Source organism: Vicugna pacos, chromosome 12 (genome assembly GCF_048564905.1).
Source record: "Vicugna pacos chromosome 12, VicPac4, whole genome shotgun sequence".
Lineage (NCBI taxonomy): Eukaryota > Metazoa > Chordata > Mammalia > Artiodactyla > Camelidae > Vicugna > Vicugna pacos.
The window spans coordinates 7,740,219-7,760,939 of record NC_132998.1 but is presented as its reverse complement, the minus strand read 5'-3'; the positions used below and the strand labels follow the sequence as shown (position 1 = coordinate 7,760,939).

Sequence of the window (20,721 nt, the reverse complement as noted above, 5' to 3'; positions counted from 1 at the left end):
AGAAAGCCGCGCAGGGGCCCGAAAACAAAGAGTGCGCACGCGCGGCGGCGGGGCCCGGGCATTTTGCTGCGTCACCAGCCGCCGCCCGGCCTCACCACCCCTCGCTCGCACGCACGCACGTTCATTCTCCGTCCTCGCGCCCCTTTTCCTACACTTTCCTCTTCTCCCCGACCGGAGGAGTCGCGCTCCCCGCGCGGTGCATTCTGGGGACCCAGGTCTAGCCCGCCGCCGCCGCCGTCGCTTGAGGGAAGCGAGAAGAGGCCGCGACCGGGGAGAAGACGCCGGAGTCGCCACCGGAGAGGAGTCGACTGCCCAGCAGCTGCCGCCGGAGAAGCCCGCCCACTCGTTCGCCCGTCCCCCTGCCCCGTTCACGATGTGAGTGCGACACCCCGCCGAAGAAAGATCGTCCAGGAGGGAGGCCGAGGCCGCGCGGAGGGGGTTGCCGGGAAGCCGTTCCCTCCCCTCCCCCTCTTGCGGCCCCCTCGGCTTTTCCCTCTCGGTGGTAATCGTTCTTGCCTGGGGGTGGGAGGTCCGGTGTCCTTGTTCCGGTTACCGTTGGCGGGTGGAGGACATTTTTACTCCAGATAGCTGCTTCCCCCACCTCTAAACCGTCCCTCGGCTTCCCCGTGCGGGAAATCCCACTTTCCCCACCTCGGCAGTGCGGGTTGCTCCTAACTCTCCGTAACTTAGCCGTAGGCCTTAATCTCCCGTGAGCTTTCCGCCATGCGGGCGCCCTGGAGGCGTGGACCCTCGTGGGTCTCAACTCCGGCCGCTCTGTGATGCTGGGAACAGGCCCGGGGCCAAATGCACCTGAGGTAGGTGCTACCACAGGCTGCTGGTGCTACTCGGGAGAGCACCACGCGGCCCGCCACCGCGAGCGACAGGTACTGCTAGGCAACTGGAGGGAGGCCATAGTGTCACTGCAACTTACTTCGCTCCAGGGTGTCGTGATTTCTTGAGTATGGGTCTTTCCAGGCTTTCTCCTAACTCCAGTCTCTCGAAAGGAGTGAAGGTTGCCAAAACTCAGCGGTGTCCTTGGCAGCGGGGAGTTACCGTTGATAGAGCAGGGAGTTCTGCACGTGTTGGAGTGGAAAGATACTTGTGGATATTTTTTGTGTTTGTATTAAACTTTAGGCGAGATTTCATTATTCTATCTTAAGGATGGAGCAGGTATGGGATTGCCTTCTTGTTGCCTTAAATTTACGTGGAGGTAACTGCAGATTTTTTTTTAGCAGTCTTTTATATGATAAACAAAAATCCTGGTGATTTTAACCGAAGAATTTTTGGCACTGCCAATTCCAGGCTTTTCATTCTTAGGAAAAGCTTTACCTTTTCCGATGTGAGAATTGGTGGTTTTATCGTTTCTTGGTACTAAGTGCTCCTTAAACGTTAAATATGAAGAGCAATTGAGGGAAACAGTTTTTTTCCCCACCCTGCGACCGCCCAGGCGAAGGGAACAATTTTTATTCCTTTAAAAAGTAGTGCACTTTCAAGGGTTTACTAAATGAAATAAGGAAATTTGCAGTGAGTATATTGGCCTAGAAGTCTAAGTGGAAAGTAAAGGATACATTACAGTCAGTTGATGGTGGAGAAGAAGCATGTATTACTGTAAAATGACATATTAGAATTTTGAGAGGATTCCCCCCAAAAAAGTATCTAATAGATTTTAATCTATGTTTAATAGCTTGTGTTTTTGCTTTTTTCCTTTTGAAAACTATTCCAAATAATGTAAAATGATTGTCAGTGTTACAGCATCTATGAGGAGGAAATGAATCCTCAGAAAAAGCATTACCAACTTTTAATGGATTAATGTAGCCAAAGTGTCTTCCACGAAGAAATTGCATGTTTAATATGGTTTGGAATAGAAACACTTAACGGAGGTCATATAAAATAGTTTAATAGGTAAGAAATACTAAGTTATGTGAAATAGATAAAGAACTCATATGAAAAGTGTTAGTAGTATTCTAGAAAGGAGTATAATTAGAGGAATGCTACTTTCAAATTCTCTTTCTCATTCCCTTTAAAACTTTCAATATATACCGCCTTGCAAATTCTTTAGGGGGTCTTATTAATAACTTGAATGAATTTACAGGATGAATGTTATGAGTCAGTTATTTGAGTTGGAAAAGACTTAATGGGTCATCCAGTCTTATGAAAAATCTGGCTGATGGTTTTATTGATCGGCTATAGACCTTATTTTATATGTGGAGACAATCATTGCTGGACATCTTAAGGATTTAAGAGCCTTTTTTTTTTAATCATTTCATTGTTCTTTAGTAGTGATTTCCTAGACAAATTTCTCTTAAGTTTTTAAACTTTTGTCCAGTAGTTTGCATGAAAGCTCTCAGTCTCTCAGCTGCTTTAGAAAAGGCTGAGATTTTAGGACCTCTCCTCTTAAGAGCTGTCCAAGTCCCCTTCAGGGGGTGCTACTTTGCCTTTTTTTTTTTTTTTAATTATTGTAGTTGGTTCTAATTTTAAGTTGAACCTATTAACAGTGGGTATAAAGTGAAATGTTTTATTTAGTTTTGAGGTATTTGAAGTCATTCTTTCTGGTATCTTGTACTTAAATTAATAAATTGTCCAGAAATATACTGTGACCATCTCTAGCTTGATTAAAATCTTACTTGCTTTGCCATCATGCAGCTTTGTAGGACTGAGTCCCCAGAATAAAATCATCGATCTTTAACCTCTGAAACAAATTATGACCATACAATTTATGGTTAATTTCTATAAGTTAAGGAAAAGTAACTAATGATAGCTTTTGTTCAGTGTTGATTTTGTAACCTGGCAACTGGATTTTCTTTTTTCTTTTTTTCTATGCTTAGTTAGACTTTAACTAGAAGGCAGTAGAGACTGGAAATGACAAATCACTTGAGTGCAGACCAGTATGTATTATTGTTAATTAAGATTCTCCTGTTTAACTGTACTTTCTCAGTTTTAAAATCTTCTAGAGGCTGTATTATTTTGGGGTCTTAGGTGGTTAGTGATTGTTGCTTTTCAAGAAAAATATCTGCAATATCAACTGTTTAGAATCAGCTTAGCTCTGAAACTCTTATAATCATGTTTTATCTGAGTTCTTAAATTGAGAATTGCTGCATCTAGTGTATTTTACTACAGAAACACAAAGTGTGTTTTAACAAACTTTTTATTATTTTACTGTGTAGATTGGCAATGATAGATTTTATTTTTATATGTTTAAAAAATTTTTTTTGATAGAACTTTTTTTTTATTGCAGTGGTAAATTTTAAATTGAAGCTGACTTCCCCAGGACACTTTTGAAACTTCTGGTTTTCCGGGAAGATGCCAATTACTTTAAACGTTACCTTGAGCAGTATGCCCTCACCCGTGTTGTACTCCAAAGCCAAACAAAATGTGCTGTTGTGGCTTTTCTGTGCAATAGTTGATCTCATGTAGCCACACTTTATTGCTAAAAAGTGTTTATGTCAGGGCCCTTTCCAACTCAGCATGCTCAATTATCTTTCTGTGCTGGAAGGATCTAAGTCACAGAGAGGTGTTTTTAAAACTTTTAACATTGCATTCCCGGATCTAGCTTTTCAAATAAGAATTCACGGCACTGCTAATTAGTATAAAGGGCTGTCCCAAAAGAGGTTGGAACCCAGAATTTATGACAGAAGGCTTATTTTTTCCACTTTACAAAAAGCGAGAATGCTATTCCAGGTGGTCCTTTTAATTCTAAGTAAATGTCTCTAGTTCAGCTTTATTATCTACCCTAAACTGTTTTTGTTAAAACTTGTGCCACTTTTTTACATACTTTAAGTCCCAAGGCTCTGAAATTTGTCTGTATTGGAGGCAATGAGTGAGTGACCTTGTGTGAGTCTTATTTGTATGAAGAGAATTATTTTATCTGCTTTAGGGATCTTAAAAGGATGTATGCACAAAAGTAGGAATGTGAGAAGGTCATAGAGTTGCTTAAAAAAAGGCAGTAAGTTTGGTATGGGGTAGTAGTATCTTTAAGTACAGCTTTCATCTTTACTATTTCAGAGTGGGAAGTACCAAAGGAAGGAACTGGCACAGAGGTTCACAGACATTCTTAATTCATCCCTTGGTGTCTTAGTGTTTTGGGGTTTTGTTGCTTTTTTTTTTTTTTTTTAATGGTGTTGCTAGGCCAAAAGGAGTAGCCTACCAGTTCCATTTATTAGATAGTTGGTTGGGTTCAAACAACTTTTAGTATTTTGTCCTAACAGCCTGGTAGCTCTTTGAAAAGCTAGTACATATAAATCGGAAGAAAAATGTAGTTTCTTGTATAACCACAGTAATGGAAGGTGTATGCCTTTTGGGCACTGTATAACTTTATACCTTGAAATTGATTGGATACTTCCATCTCGTTTCCTGTTCCCCATTGATTTTTTTGTGGGTGTCTCTTTTTCTTAATTATAGCAACCATAGCAACCACTGAACATCCAGTTTTGCAAAGATGAAGTTAGTGGAGAGGGATATAGTGCAGTCTGCCGTTGAAACTGAACCACTTACTGTCTTGACTGAAGTTGAGTATCACTGAATTCCTCTCAAATTTGAAATATCCTGTGGCAGCCATCCTCCATAGTCCTCTGATTCACCTTACCATGTAGTGTAATTTGGGAATCACTGGACTTGGATATATATTCAAATCACGTTTCCAGAAAGTTTTACATATGGATTTCTCTGAGCAAAGAATATGTGTGAGAGAGAGTTTGGCTTTAGACATTTACCAGCAGGGCCTTTGATAATGCTTAACAAGGAAAAATTGCTCAGTCTGTGAAACTATTTTCTTTTTTAGCAGAATTTTCATGTTTCCGTATCATTCCTCACATAGTACGAACTGAAATAGATTTACCAGATTCTCGATTGTCTTTTGCAGATGACAGACCAGTTGACAAACTTAGTTTTAAAAAATCAATTACTCTGAACTTTAATAACATCTTTTTTCACTGCTGACTTTTTTCCCCTTGATTTTAATGAGTTTTCTTTTTCTTCTATAATCCTTGATATTTAAAAATATTCTCAGATGTATAAAAGATTAGTGAATCTAGTCTTTAAGAAGCTTTCCATTTAACTGGAAATGTTTAGCTTATTCCTAAACGTAGAGGATGCTTACTCCATTATTAAGCTCTAGTAAAAAGCTAGTCTTCTGATTACTGTTGTTCTGTCTTAGAATTCAAAGTGATCTTTCAATTCAAAAGATTCTCCATTAAAAAATAAACTCATAGTGGGGAAAGGTGTAGCTTAGTGGTAGAGTGTAGTGCTTAGCATGCACAGGGTCCCAGGTTCAATCCCCAGTACCTCCATTAAAAAATGATAATAATGATAAACCTAGTAACAACCACCAAAAATACTAAAAAATTAATAAACTCATAAGGGGAATATCATTACTTCTGAATAAAGTATGTGAGGTTGTATACTATTACAGAATATGATAACGTAATATAATGTATCTTTATAAATTTAAATATATAAATGAATTCTTTCGAAGTACTAACAATGAAAGAACATTATTTTGTGATGTATAACCTATTTATATGTTAAGAAAGATAAAGCATAGCCAGTAATGGATCAGATCCTTTACCCCCATATTTCTTAGATGATTTTTGGTCTAAATTTCATCCAACTTGAATGTAAGCTTCTTAAGGGCAAAGAGTTTTACCTGTTCTGTTGACTGCTGTATCTCCAGAACAATTCCTGGCACGATATTCCATAAATATTTGTTTATTGAATAACATTCAAACTCTAAATCTAATTTAGCTATGCAACTCTGCTATTTGAGATGCTTGATGGTGAGGGCTGGGACTAAGTGGGGTCTTCTACTGTTGGTCTTGTGCTGTATCACATCTTCAGTCAGATTCAACTATGTCATATAGATTAAAAAGTAGGTTGGTGGTCAGTAGTTGAAAGATAGTTTCTGAGAGTCATCTATAAATCAAATGTCTGATTTTTAGATTCTGTTAATTGAGACTTTGCTGTATTTTGGGAAATCTGGAGAAGAGAGACCACAAAATCAGTATATACCTTCAAAGTACATTTGACTTGTTTGTGAGTCCTTTATTTTGGAAATGTTTATTTTAGAAATATTTAGCTTATTGGTTATGTTTTGGTCAGACTCATCTTTTTCTTGACTGTAGATGATTACCGCAGACTCCCCATTAACAGATTCTACCCTTCCCCCTCCAGTTTTTAAAAAAAATCTAAAGAAGTTGGCTTTTCAGTGAAAAATTAATCCTCCTTTCACTTTTTTCTTACTTATTTTTTGGAGTGGTTACCAGGGATTGAACCCAGGACCTTGTGCATGCTAAGCATGTGCTCTAACCACTTGAGCTATGTCCTCCCCCGACTTTTTTCTATTTGATTAATTTCTGTATGAGTCCATTAGTTGAAAATTTAATAGGCTTAAAAGTATTTGTCTATTTTATCATAAAGATTGTTGTCAATTAGCACGTCTTTATATCACGTTTTACAGTTCCTTATATACTTTTACAAAAGTAGAGCATTTTGGTGGGGGGGTATTCAGTGGTAGAGTGCATGCTTAGCATGTGTCAGGTCCTAGGTTCAGTCCCCAGTGCCTCCTCTAAAAATGAATGAGTACACCTAATTGCCTCTCCCCTCAAAGAAACAAAAAAATTTTTAAAAATCTAATTGCCTCCCCTCTAAAAAAATAAATAAGCATTCTTATTAAAAGGTTGTTATTGTTATTATTTTCTCCAGTACATTTGTCTCTGTGTATTGAAGAGCCTAGTATTTTGTGACCAAATGATAGTATGCTAATTTTTTTCCAGTGATTTAGAGTAAGAATTTAGGTATTACCAGTGATTTGTCACATATGTGTATGGTAAAAACTTTTTATTAAAGAAACCAATCTGATTGGACACTATCATGACAGATAAACAAATTTGGATGGGAAATAAGCCAAAGTGTTATGAAATTGTGTGTGATTCTATCAGATAAGCATGTGTATATATATCCCATGAGGTTGATCTAAGTCATACATTTCAGGGAGCCAAATTTGAGTTATTACGGTATTAACTAAGATTTGTAGGCCTCTCAGTTGAATACTTAGAATTTTTTGTTTTGCTGAATTCTCACATACAGATCTCACAATTTTTTATGTTTTCTATGTAATGGTCCAGGGTACCTATTTACTAAAACTTGAACATTGGAAATTCTGACAGAAAAAGAAAATGAAAATGTTGGCACTTTGACCATAGTTTTGGTTATAGAGATAAGTCATGTGCTATAGAATTCTATTACAAATAAAATTTTTTTTCCTCTCAAGATTTACAAAGTTCTAAAGGGGTGATGGTGCAATTAACATTTTTTTAACTACCCAGTTACAGACTAAACTCTTTTCCACTGTCTCCAGAAACATCTATGACCTGGTCCTAACTTGGTTTTCAACCTTAAGTTTTTTGAACTTACCTCAGGCTTGAAGTGTTCTAATTGTCTTTTATTGTTCAGTCTGCCTTGCACATAGTAAACTATCAGAAAAGTTGCAATAATTGGGAAACGTTCCTTAGCACATTTTTTTCCATTTAGCTTTACTGGTTGTCTTCATCTCTTTACAACAGAATATCACAGACTGGGTAGCTTATCAACAGCAAAAATTGTTTGCCCACTGTTGGAAGTCCAAGATTTAGACACCAACATGGTCACCTTCTGGTGAAAGGTCCCATTTCCTGTTTTACAGCTTCTTGCTGTGTCCTCACTGCAGTGGGAGGGGGCTTGGAGGTCTCTCTGGTGTCCCCCCTCTTTTTTTTTTTTTTTTTTTTATTTAAGTCAGAGGTACTGAGGATTGAACCCAGGACCTCACACATGCTAAGTATGTGTTCTACCACTGAGCTCTACCCACCCACCCTCTCGGAGCTTCTTTTAATAAGGCATGAATTTCATTATGAGGGTTCTACCCTCATGACCTCAGCACCTATTAAAAGATCCCGCCTTCTAATACCGTCACGTTGAGTATTAGGATTTCAACATAAGAATTTTAGGGGGCGTGCATTTCAGATCACTGTACTGGTTCATACAGTCTTTAAAGGGTGATTGTAATTTTCTATAAGTTAAAAGTAGAACACACCAGATTCTAGCATATTAAAAATGGTATTTGGAAACAAATGGGATTTTTACTCTGCCCTTTTAAGACAATGAAGTTTTAATCAAAACTACAGAGGAGAGATTTAGGTTATGCAAAATTTAGTTGCTTGAATTGACATGGCCGTAATGTTGAGCTTGGAAGTGTTTGTCAGAAGAACTTAGACTATCCCACTGTGTGGATTTTTTGGGTATAATTTTGCTTTAAGTGGTGGCTTATTCACGTAACATGTGCAGAGGTGGAAGAAGTTTTTTCATCTATAGGTATGTTACTGTTAAAATGAATTAACAGATTTGCATACTAGTTAGGGATTTTGCTGGTGTTTGTGTAAGCTAGAGATAAGCTAAATCAACCTTTCTTTGGGTTAATGGGAGAAAAAGAAGTGTTGTGATTCTCATGGAAGACAAAAAGGGATTTCATCACATTGAATTTCCCTTTCAAATGAGTGAATATATGTGTTTATTTCTGGTTTAAGTTAAGCGTAGAGGTCCCCCCTTTTATTCTTGATGGTTTAGATCAGGGTCACCTAGTAAATATTAGGCTTTACAGGCCACAAATACCTCTTTCGCACATTCTTGTTCTTATAACTATAAAAATATAAAAACCATTTTTGGCTCCTGGGCCAACCCGTGGTTTGTATCATTTAATTTTGTTTTTATTATCTGATTTTATTAGTTTGCTAGGGTTACTATAACAAAGTATCAGAGTGGGTGATTTAAACAGTAGAAATTATTTCCTCACTGTTCTGGGGGGTGTTAGTCTGAGATCCAGGTATCAGAACAGTTGATTTCTTCTGAGGACACTCTGCCTGGCTTGCAAATGACTTTCTTCTGTGGCCTCTTCACAGGATCTTCCCTCTGTAACTCCTAATAATCTCTTATAAGGATGCCAGTCATTGCCTACCCTAAGGCCTCATTTTACCTTATCTTTTTAAAGACCCTCTTTCCAAATACACATTCTGAGGTATTGGAGGTTTAGAACTTCAATATATGAATTTGGGACATGATTCAGCCCCTAACAGTGTTACAAGTTTAGATTACTTAATGTAAATTCAACGAAAGAAAAAAGATTCTCCCCTGGTTCCAGTGTCCTTGATATGAACAGAAACTGAAGTGCTTATATACTTGGTTTTTGATAGAACCATTGTAATAATCAGGTCACCATTCATATGTTGCCCCCTCTATTACTATAGGTTCTTAATATGCAGCTTGACTTTAACAAACTGTAAACAGTATTGTTAAATATCTTCAGGTTATGTTGTTAAATGTGGCTACAAAAGCATGTTTACCAGAGTATTGAAGTAACTTTTTGTAAACATATTGGGAGAAGAATCCTCTCATTAATCAGATTATTTTTAGCGTTAATATATATTTTTTCTTTATACACACACACACACACACTTTTTTTTTCCCCAAACAGGAAAGGTTGGAAGAATACTACAATGAATCCTCACGAACCCATTATCCTACTTCAGCATTATCAGTCCAGGATCATTCTTGTTTTTTCTACCTACCCCTTTCTTCCCAATGGATTTTATTTTGAAGAAAATCCCAGACATGGTTCTTTAAAATAAGGAACATCTGCAATCTGGATACCTTTGGCAAAAGGCAACTCTTATTTACCATAAAAACAATTTCTAAAACTTAGAATAAGGGGAGAGTTTATATAGCCCAAGTGATAGAGCACATGCTCAGCATACATGAGGTCCTGGGTTCAATCCCCAGTACCTCCTATAAAAATAAAGAAATACATAAACCTAATCCCCCCTCCAAACTAAATAAAAAAATAAATCATTCTTCTAAAACTTTAGAATAAATGACAAGTAGACAATCAGTCATAGCCAGATTTTTTGAGCTGTAGGTGTTGCATTCTTTGTTTTCTTGTGTCTTAATTGAATGGAAGAGGTTGGTTTTTTTTGGCTTTTTAAATTTTTTAATAATGCAATTTTACAGTTAGACTGGGTGGCTCTAAAGGAAGAAAGTATTCCATGCAAAAACCATGTAATATTATTTTATAGAAGAATTATGAATATAATCCCCATCTACTCATCTTCCAGATTAAACACTTACCAAACTTTTTTGTTTTGTCTATCCACATTTGCCACATTGCTTTATCTATTTTTTTCCTTAATTTAAAGCAAACCCCATGTACTTCTATTTTCATCGTGAATGGACTTTTTTCCCATAAAAACAATGCCCTTCACACTTAACAAAGCTAATAGTTTACATGTCATCTAATAATCTGTCCATATCCAGGTCTTTACAATTTCTGTATTTTTTTTTCTTCTTTTTGGTTGTGGGAATATTAGTGTTCTTTATGTTCAGTTGCTTGAATCAAGAGGCAGAGCACATTTACACATTGCACTTGTTTGATAACTCTTATGTCTTTCTTAATCTAGAACAGTCTTCCCTCTTCTTTATGCCATTGATTTAAAAAATATTATGAATTGTCTCTTCTTGTGGTGTCATTTAACTTGTTTCTTTCTTCATATTTCCTGTGGACTGGAATTAAGTTTACTGTGAAATACATCGTGTTGATCAAATCAGTAGCTGAATGTCTAGTTGTCCCATTTTTAATGATGCTAAGATCCTAAGTTTTTATCTACTGTTCATCTAATCATTGTTAATGGTCCCATCCATTGATGAACACTGCCAAATCAGTGTAAAGGTTGCAAAATAGTGATTTTTAAAATTTTTGCTCCTCACATTTTATTCCACACCAAAGCTGGAATTCTGTAAAGAAGTTTCCTTCATAAACTGGTCCTGTTTAATTATGAATAAAGACTCATAAAGGGAAAGGAGGATAAATGCCTAATTCTTTCTCTTTAATTGCCTGTTTGTAAAGAATTGAAACTATACTCTCTTCCATTGATCCAGAGTTATGGGTGGTTTGTATTATATTTTTAATCAATATAAACTCAGATTGTTTATTTTATTCAGTGTGCTTGGATCAGTTTGCAGTCATTCTTTCTGGTGCTCAGGTTGTCCTTGGTCAAGGAGAGGGAGACCCTAGTTGTTGCCTCCTGTTTTGACTGATCTCATGATTTTTAATACCTTCATTTGCACTAGGGATGTCTTGAGCTCAGTTATATTTTCCACTTTGAGGCTGAGGTCAACCATTTCACTATAGGAATTTATTTCCTTTTAGTTGAAAATAAATAGTATTTTGGCACTGGAGTGTTCATTGACCTATATTTTTATTGTTCGTGCTTTTTAAGAGATCTGTTTACTTAACTTTAAATGCCAAGTTTCATAAATTTTCAAATTAAAAAAATTTTTTTTCCTTTCCAGTTTATTGAGGTATAATTGACATACAGCAGCATTGCATACATTTTGGGGAGGTAATTAAGTTTGTTTATTTATATGGAGGTACTGGGGATTGAACCCAGGACCTTGTGCTTGGTAGGCATGTGTTCTACCACTAAGCTATACCCTCCCCTGCTAAAGTTTTAACTATATATTAAGTTAAACTCTGAACATGTTACCGCATTGAGAATACTGTTTTTGGCAAGAAAATGAACTAGAAATAATGTTTGGCATATTGGGACCTGACCTGTTCATAAAACTCCTTAATTGTTTATTAGCTATATATTAACATAACAACATTAGAAGTTGTGACTCTTAGTCCTCCTTAGGTTAGATGTTTTTTTCAAAGGCATTTTAAAATGTCCCCCTCCCTGTCCCTTTTTAAAATTTTTGTATATATACATTTTTTATTATAGTCAGTTTATAATGTCAGTTTCTTATGTACAGCTTAATGGTTCAGTCATACATGAACATACATACATTTCTTTTCATATTCTCTTTCACCATAAGTTACTACAAGATACTGAATATAGTTCTCTCCCTTTTAAATCTGCCAGTAGATGCCTAAAGAAATAGCTTTTACTCTTGCTGATTGTTAGTATTTAGGCTTTGGAAATTGCCATCTATAATTTTTAACTAAAGATCTGATATCGGTGTTCTAGGGTAGAGTGTGACTAGTCACGTTTATCAGTTGTGTAAAAATGTTAATGAGCATTTGGCTGCAACTTTGGAACTTGAAACTGTACTCCTTAGAGTTGGGAATTTCAGAGCTCAAAAACAAAACAGTTCCTTTCAGTGACTTAGTGTTTGAACTAATTTTTTAAAATTTTATTTTGAAGTTTTAAGTTTACAGAAAAGTTGCAAAAATACAAAGAATTCCTGTATAGCCAATAACTTTGATTTTTAGACAAGCAGCACACGCTTATTTTTAAAAAATAATTGAAACAGTTGAGTGATGTGGTTCTACTTCTTTTCTGTCATCTTTCTGACTCATTCTTTAGAGGCAAATGCTGTTAATTTGTGTGTATGTTATTCTCCTTGGAATTTTTATGCATGTGTAAATATTAATCTAACAAGTCTTAAAGATGACAAAGAAAAATTTTAAAGTATTTACCGCATACAATCTTTATTGCCTGTTAACCAACCGTATTTGACCATATTTGCTTCTAGTGAATTTTTAGCTGTATCTAAAACATAATTTCAGTGGATGGATAGAAATATGGGCAGCTGACACTGAAGAATACAGGAGTCTGTTACAGGGGACAGGAGCTGATGAATAATAAGGAAAAAGCAACTATTCCAGGTTGCTTCTAGTATAGTGAATATTGGATGCAGATATAGATTAAAAGATGAGGCTGTAAAGAAGTTTAATTCTTTACCTAATGTCGTTGTTTAGAATCATAAAAGTTTCTTATGTAGTCAGCTGTAGGTGAGAACTTTTTTGAGGACAAATACTGCCATTTCTCATACTTCTTAATTCTTCCCTCAGTTCCTAGCATTGTAAGTAGAAATGTTGAATGCTGTATTTCAGTTGATGGTGCCATTAGTCCTTTCTTGATTTTCTAAGTTCTGTTAAGTTGAATTTTAGGAGCATGGCTCTAAAGGAGTAGCACATAGGTTTTGACAGGGCTACCTAAATGATTATTGAGCATTTTATTTCATTTTTAAAAAATCCTTCCTATGATGAAAATGTATCATGTTTTAACTTGAATGCAGCTTTTAGGGTAAAAATGTAGTTTCCATTTAAAATTGTGATAAACTGCCTCAAAATAATCAGTGTTCTGAGGGAGTACAGAAATAGGTTACTTACATGCTAAACTTTGGAGGTTATGTAAATATTCAGTTAGTGAATTCCAGCTTACCTTTGTCTAATTTTATCTCTTTGTAGGCAGCCTGCTTCTGCAAAGTGGTACGACCGAAGGGACTATGTCTTCATTGAATTTTGTGTTGAAGACAGTAAAGATGTTAATGTAAATTTTGAAAAATCCAAACTTACATTCAGGTAAATTACCATTTTACATTATTGGGTAAAAAGCTTGTGTCAAACAACTTGAATAACTTTGGCTTACTTGTTTTGTGTTTTCACTGAAGTTATTGTTAATCTTTACCTCTTTGAAGAGACTATTTTTCCCTTTTTTTTTTTACAGTTGTCTTGGAGGAAGTGATAATTTTAAACATTTAAATGAAATTGATCTTTTTCACTGTATTGATCCAAATGTAAGTAGTCATTATGCTTTAATCCCAATTTTCTTAACAGTTCAGAGGCTAATTAGGTATTAAGTGTTTTGCATTATTTTCCCCTTCTAACTGCTTTTCTGCATTTTTTTTTCTTTCTTTGCGGGGATAGGGGTAGGGAATTAGATTTATTTACTTATTTATTCTTAGAGGAAGTAATTTTTTTAAGGCTTTGTTCACCTTGTGGTTTTGTTTTGTTTTTTGTTTTTTTTTTGCAGTTGGATAGCTTATGAAATCCTTAGTAGTCTAGGGGGTGTTTCAGGGTTTAGAGAAAGTGTAGAGGAAGAAATTAGGAGAAGTGATGAATAATGAGTAACAAGCTCCTTTGAATCCTGTAGTGATATCAGAGAGAGAAATGCTGTGATGGTGCTTGTTTTTGTTTTTAGGATTCCAAGCATAAAAGAACGGACAGATCAATTTTATGTTGTTTACGAAAAGGAGAATCTGGCCAGTCATGGCCAAGGCTAACAAAAGAAAGGGCAAAGGTAGGTTTCTTTTTCTTTGTTTGAAAGTTTAATATGTTTAAGTAATAAAAAGTACATTTACATCAAACTAAAAAGTTTCTGCCCAGCAAAGGAAACAGTCAACAAAAGGAAAAGACAATGTACTGAATGGGAGAATATATTTGCAAATTATGTATCTGATAAGAGGTTAATATCCAAAATATATAAAGAATTCATACAACTGAACAACAGAACAACCCAGTTAAAAAACGGGCAAAAGATCTGAATAGACATTTTTCCAAAGAAGACATACAAATATGCAGGAGGCACATGAAAAGATGTTCAACATTACTAATTATTAGGGAAATACAAATCAAAACCATAATGAGATAATCTCTCCTTATATCTCTTAGAATGGCTAATATCAAAAAGACAAGAAATGACAAATGTTGAAGAGGATGTGGAGAAAAAAACCCTAGTACACTGATGTTGGGGTTGTAAATTAGTGTAGCCATTATGGAAAACGGTATAGAGATTCTTCAAAAAATTAATAATAGAACTACCATATCCAGCTATTCGACTTCTGGGTATTTATCTGAAGAATATGAGAACACTAATTGGGAAAGATACACATCACCCGTATGTTCATTGCAGCACTATTTATAATAACCAAAATATCCATTGATGGGTAATGCATAAGCTGTGGTGTATGTATTCAGTGGAATCCTACTCAGCCATTAGAAGAGAAATCTTGCCATTCTCGACAACATGAATGGAACTTGAGGGTAACATGCCAAGTGAAATAAGTCAAAAGGAAAAAAAATCTAATTTTAAATAATGTAGCAAATGAACAAACAAAACTAAAACAGGCTCATAGAGACGGAGAGCACATTGGTGGTTACCAAAGGGGAGGGCCTGGAGGGATGAGTGAAAGGAGTTATGGGAGGTCAATTGCATGGTGACAGTAAGTGAATTTGGAAGATGATCACTTTGTGGGTTACAGATACAATGTTGTACACCTGAAACTTTCATTTTTAAAAGTATATTAAAAACATTTGTTTAGTGTAAGGAATAACAGTGTTCTTGTTTCATATCTAGGTGCTATTAATATTATGGCCCTGTATTCTGCATATTTTTCTCTATTTTAAGATTTATTGGCATTAACTTAATATCAGGTGTGGTCAGAATAAGATCAGTCAGTAATTGATGCAGAATCTTCTGCATTCAAGAGTCAGACTTTGCTTAGAAGTATAAATTATTCAGGTGTCAGATCTGAGCACATCTTCGTGCCATTAAAAAATAATAATACATTAATCAAGTTTTGCTTTTAACAGCTGAGGAAAGCTTCATGAAACTATATTTATCAGTATTTCATTTTACTTCATGCTAATTTTTCTAGTGTAGTTTTTTGTGCTAATTCCATGCCTCACTAGTCAGTATGAACTCACAGTTCAGAAAATGTAGTCTTAAGATACAGGCCAAAGAGTACAGGATAACCTAATCATAGGGTGGTATTTGTATTGATCTATAGCTTAATTGGCTTAGTGTGGACTTCAATAATTGGAAAGACTGGGAAGATGATTCAGATGAAGACATGTCTAATTTTGATCGTTTCTCTGAGGTAAGTTCTTTTAAATTCATTCTTCCACCTCCCTCCCAGTATATTTTTGTGTAGTCAATTTAATTTGGTTTTAAAAACCTAGTGATAAATTTAAGCTATGCATTGTTTTACTGTAAGACCATTCTACAGTAAAACCAAGGAAGATCTTAACAGTGCTCATTTAACATTCTATCAATTTTTAAAAATTAGTGTTAAGTTCTAAAGTTGATTCATAAAGACAAAAAATAAACCATATAGTCAGTGCAACACAGCTAGTTTTTCTAGCATTGGAACAGATTTTTTTTTTAAGGAATATGAATATAGTAATTGGCTTGCATTTTAGAGCCATGTAATATAAATATACACAAGAATCATGGTAAGATGTGTATGATGAATGGTCTATAGGAATATTTTATTTGTTTTATTTCATTAGATGTTTTAACTATAGCTTATTATTAAATGTAGGGCTATTTTGGTTGCAAAATCAAGAACAGGGTTTTAAATTTTAAGAAGCTTGTTTTTCCACAATGTTATTGAAATACATGTTGCCATGGCCAAAGGAAAAAAATCATTGCTTTCTTTTAGGTAGACAAGATCTTCTCAAATGTGCTACAGTAAAGCTATTCAGGAAAGAGAACATTAGACTGTAAATAGAAGATAAATCTGTGAAATCTGTTTCTCATTGTGATTTGAAATTTTAATTGACTGTATACTTTTATATTCTTTGAAAACAAAGAGTTAAAAGGAGTAAGTTTCCAGTGTCATCTATGCAGCTTCTTACTTGACATCTCTCCTCATGTGGCTCTGGCACCTTGATTTCAAAAGAGAGAAGGGAGATAGGATATTCATGTGATTCTCCTAAATTGTGCTACTCCTTACCTGTAGTAATTGGTGCCACCGTTTACCCAGCTATGCAAGTCACAACTTATTAACACTGTTCTTTTTCACTGCCTCTCTCTATCCAATGTAATATTAACTGCTGTCTTTGTTGTCTGTATTGTTTTTACCTCCTAAATAGCTCTTGGACGTATTCAGTTCTGTCTTTTGCCATTGCTTCTCAGGACCTAGCATTGTGCTTGGCACATTTTGAGCATTTTTTTTCCTGCTCAAAGAAACTTAACCAGTATTCAGTAGGTGTTTTCAGGTGTAGAGAAACTCTTTACTAGTTATTCAAATTATTCAAAAGTAGATTGCCTAGAATTTTTTTTCTTTTAAAAATTTTTTTGGGAGGGGAGGTAATTAGATTTACTTAATTTATTTTTAGAAGAGGTACTGGAGATTGAACCTAGGACCTCGTACGTGTGGTCTACCACTTGAGCTATACCCTCCCCTCTGCCCAGAATTTTTCTTAAATACTCTTCTGTGAACTACTCTTTTTTATTTAATTTTTAATACTTTTTTGAGGGGGTAATTTAGTTTTATTTACTTACATTTTTTATTTATTTTTTAATGGAGGTACTGGGGCTGAACCTAGGACCTCATACATGCTAAGCATGCACTCAACCACTGAGCTATACCCTCCCTTCCCCACCAGAATTTTTATACCGAGAGATTTGAGTAGGTATCTTTTTAATGTAATTTATTTACTTTTTTCCCCTTAAACGGAGGCGCTGGGGATTGAACCCAGGACCTTTTGCATGCCAACCACATGCTATTACCCCACCTCCCTTGAGTAGCTTTCTTTTTAAGGCCGCTTCTAATTCAGAGGTCTAGGTAAGCATGTATTTTTGAATTCCCCACCTATTAATAGTTATTTAGTCTGGTTATTTGTACCTCTTTAAATAATAACACTACTTGCTTTATGATGAGAAACAACTAAAGATGGGAAATTCTTTACGTAAGTATGCTCTGTTCTCAGTTTATTGTAAGTACACAAAGGTATTTTCCACAGTCTGTACCTTCTCTTTCAAGGATTATGTTTGTTTTCGTTTGTAACTTAGTTACTGCTGTTTATCCTTTGATTTAATATTCACGTCTTTTATACAAACTAATCAGCCCAAAGGACTTTATTTTAAATTATTTATCAGTTCTTTACAATATTTAGAACTAAAATGAGAATACTATAATACACGTGCCAGTTAGTTCAAGATAATGGAACTTTACAACTATAAATCCCATTCTTTTCCTTTTCACCAACGGTAACTGCTATTCAGAATTTTGGTGTTTAATTTTTACATCATACCTAGATACCTTGTATGAATTTTAATAACTTCACTTTTCTTCAGTGAGAATTTACTCTTAACATCCCTACAAGTTGCCAGGATTTTAATTACCTATAACCTTATCTTTTCTAGAAAGGAAGATACCTAACATTTAATTTGATTTTTTTCAATTGGTGGAAATCTATGGCAGACTTAAGGTTTATTCTGGAGCGTGCAACCTAATAATTAGGGCTTAATTTAACATCATTTTTAAAACTAATTTTTACACTTCAAATAGATGATGAACAACATGGGTGGTGATGAGGATGTAGATTTACCAGAAGTAGATGGAGCAGATGATGTAAGTCTATAAATTCTTTTCTATGTTTACTTAAATAGTAAGAAACAATGTATTTACAGGTTGTTTTACATAGACTCAAGATTGCTTTTTTTTGCCACTTTTTTTTTTCCCAAAAAAAATATTACAGGGAGAAGTAATTTTTTTAATGTGCCCATTTTTAAGGGATGGGTACCTTCTAAGAAACAGGTGTCCCATGAACCATTCTTAAAGGGCCTAGATTTATAATTCAAAATAATTATTGTATAGAGACATTATATGCCTTTAATTAAGAGTTAGTTTAGGAATTATTTGGACAAAGAAAGTTGAACAGGTTTTACAGCAGAATTGGTCAGAGAGACCTAGAGTAAACAGATGGATGTTGTGAATTTAAAGAAGGATATACTAGATGATTATTCTCAACATTTCCCCACCTGGCATCCTGTTAACATCTTTAAGAAGGTTGTTCAGTGCAATTTGTATGATGATTCAACAGCTAGGATTAGAGTTGATTGTCTTCTGTTATGCCAGCGGTCTTCATATTGAGCCATTTTCCTCTTCCATTGAATCCCAAGAGAGAAGAGAAACCATTTTATACCAAGATTCAGTTTGGTTGATAGGAAAGGATTTAAAGGATGGGCTCAATTCCCACCGAAAGGCACACATCTTATAGAAAGCTAGATCCTTGGCAATACATCTGTTTGTCTTAAGTAAACCTGTTCTTAAGTCCATTGATAAATTCATAAGACTGATATAACCACATACCTTTGCTACTTTAGTCAAAAATACTTCAGCTTTTTAAGGCAAACTGCTCAGTTAGCAGAGGAATATTTGATCAATTTGGTAACTTCTTAAATTTCCCTTTCTGCAGGATTCACAAGACAGTGATGATGAAAGTAAGTATCTTTGTAAAAAGTATGTTTACACAGTGATATTTCACATCAAAGACCAAACTCTCCAAATAGAGAAGTTTAACTTCTTTACAAGTCTTGGAAGACACATGATTATTTCTTTATGACTGCTAATATAGCCAAAGCAGAAATTTGAATGAATTGAGATTCAAATTTTTGAAAAAAACAATTCTCTTGTCTGCTCTTTCCTATTATAAGACTTCAAGTTATTAGATTATTCCCTTGTAATTTATACTGATCTTTTAAAAATCCTTTCAGAAATGCCAGATCTGGAGTAAGGAATGTTGTCATCGCTGGATTTTGGAAAGGAAAATAACTTCCCTGCAAGATTTCATAAGTGAGAGAATTCCTGAGTTGATAGCTCTAAAGGCAGATGCTGAATTTGCCTTCTTTAACCCATTTTTCAACCTGTTTGTTTTTTTTTAAAAGGCTTCACTAAGGGTTGATATGTACCATTGTATGGGGCAATTTTAGGTCAGCTAAGGCAATAACCTTATGCATGAACATTTCCCAGACTTCCATGATGCTGTTGAGGTCCTAGGCAATTGAAACAGCAGTTGTGATAAATAAATAAAAACATTTCACTTAAGTCTCCTTTACTTCATAACATAGAAGATACTGACATGGTAGGAAGTTCTTGGCTTTGGGAAAGTAACTAAATTTTAGATTTTAGAACATGGACTCAGTGGCTGAAACAAACTGGTTGATACCTTAAACTGGTAACCTGTTGTTCCTCTGGTATATCTTTCAGGATTGTTCCACTAAAGTTTTTTCAAAGAATTTACTTTACGTTACTGTATGTAAGTGATCACTTGTCAGTGTTCCAGATGTATCTTAGCTAAAACTAGTGAATGCCCTAACTTAGATGGTTTTGAAGCCTGTACATTTGGTATTGTTTGACCCTTAAACTTTTACATCTCTTAGCATGGAGGACAAAGAAAGGCTGTACATTGTTGCTTGAGAGTCTGTACATTTAGACCAAATTTGTATTTGCACTGTCAGTATGGCAAATGAGTGAAAAAAATGTTCATACACTATTGGATTTTTTTTTTTCTTTCTTTTGGATTCAGCTTGTACCTGGGCTGAGAACCTCAATTTATTGTTCATGACAGTGGGGATTTTTTTTTTTTTAATGTCTACATTCTTTCTAATAAACTGTTGGAAGACTTCTTGGCTATCCTTCTAAGTGTCTGGTTTACTGTAATTTCATGTATTGCCATTTACTGGAATGGAGTTTTTATTTTTACTTGAGGAAGAATTTGGGAATATTCCTCTAAAAAAAAGAGGCTTGCTGTAATGTCACAGGAAACCTTTTAAAAATGGATCTGTAATAGAAAATTGTAGACGCACTTTGCAACAGTTGGAAAAGAAAGTGTTGTGATTTGTTTGAAATAAAACTTAATGTGTTGTCCTCCTCTAAATCTTTGAGCTTCTGCATTTTGGCAGTTTTTATTCCCTCCAGTTTTTGTGTATTTGTCATAGCATAGAAATGCTTTGTATTTCAGTACTTGATGTCAGACATTAAGGATCTGTGTTACAGGCAGTGTTAAAAGTGCTGGGAGGATACAAAGATTAAGCCTTCAGGTAATTGCTGTGCTCAGGGAGCTTATGTCACAGGCTAGGCCTCCAGACAAACATTAAACAAAAATCTTGGAAAGTGTAGTAATAGATA

General features: G+C 35.3%; 1 protein-coding gene and 1 non-coding gene across 3 annotated transcripts; one reads left to right on the top strand and one right to left on the bottom strand.

Moving 5' to 3' along the window:
• Positions 1 to 41: 41 nt before the first annotated feature.
• LOC140700080 (prostaglandin E synthase 3) lies at positions 42 to 20,470 on the top strand. Of its 2 annotated transcripts, none has more exons than XM_072972675.1 (8): positions 42 to 375; positions 13,271 to 13,384; positions 13,530 to 13,599; positions 14,004 to 14,102; positions 15,592 to 15,681; positions 18,100 to 18,162; positions 19,010 to 19,034; positions 19,308 to 20,470. In XM_072972675.1, coding segments are annotated over exons 1-8 (483 nt in total). In that variant the 5' UTR covers positions 42 to 373; the 3' UTR covers positions 19,328 to 20,470. The 2 variants fall into 2 exon arrangements, with proteins under 2 accessions (XP_072828776.1, XP_072828775.1); XM_072972674.1 differs by lacking the exon at positions 42 to 375 and adding an exon at positions 537 to 815.
• Positions 11,441 to 11,513, bottom strand: TRNAG-ACC (transfer RNA glycine (anticodon ACC)). Its single transcript has one exon. It is a non-coding gene; the product is annotated as a tRNA-Gly (tRNA).
• Positions 20,471 to 20,721: the final 251 nt, after the last annotated feature.

What these genes read in the sequence shown, in the direction of transcription:
- LOC140700080 (XM_072972674.1), top strand. An exon ending in TTCACTGTATTGATCCAAAT is followed by an intron (nt 13,600 to 14,003) that starts GTAAGTAGTCAT and finishes TTTTGTTTTTAG; the next exon opens with GATTCCAAGCATAAAAGAAC. An exon ending in AAGTAGATGGAGCAGATGAT is followed by an intron (nt 18,163 to 19,009) that starts GTAAGTCTATAA and finishes CCCTTTCTGCAG; the next exon opens with GATTCACAAGACAGTGATGA.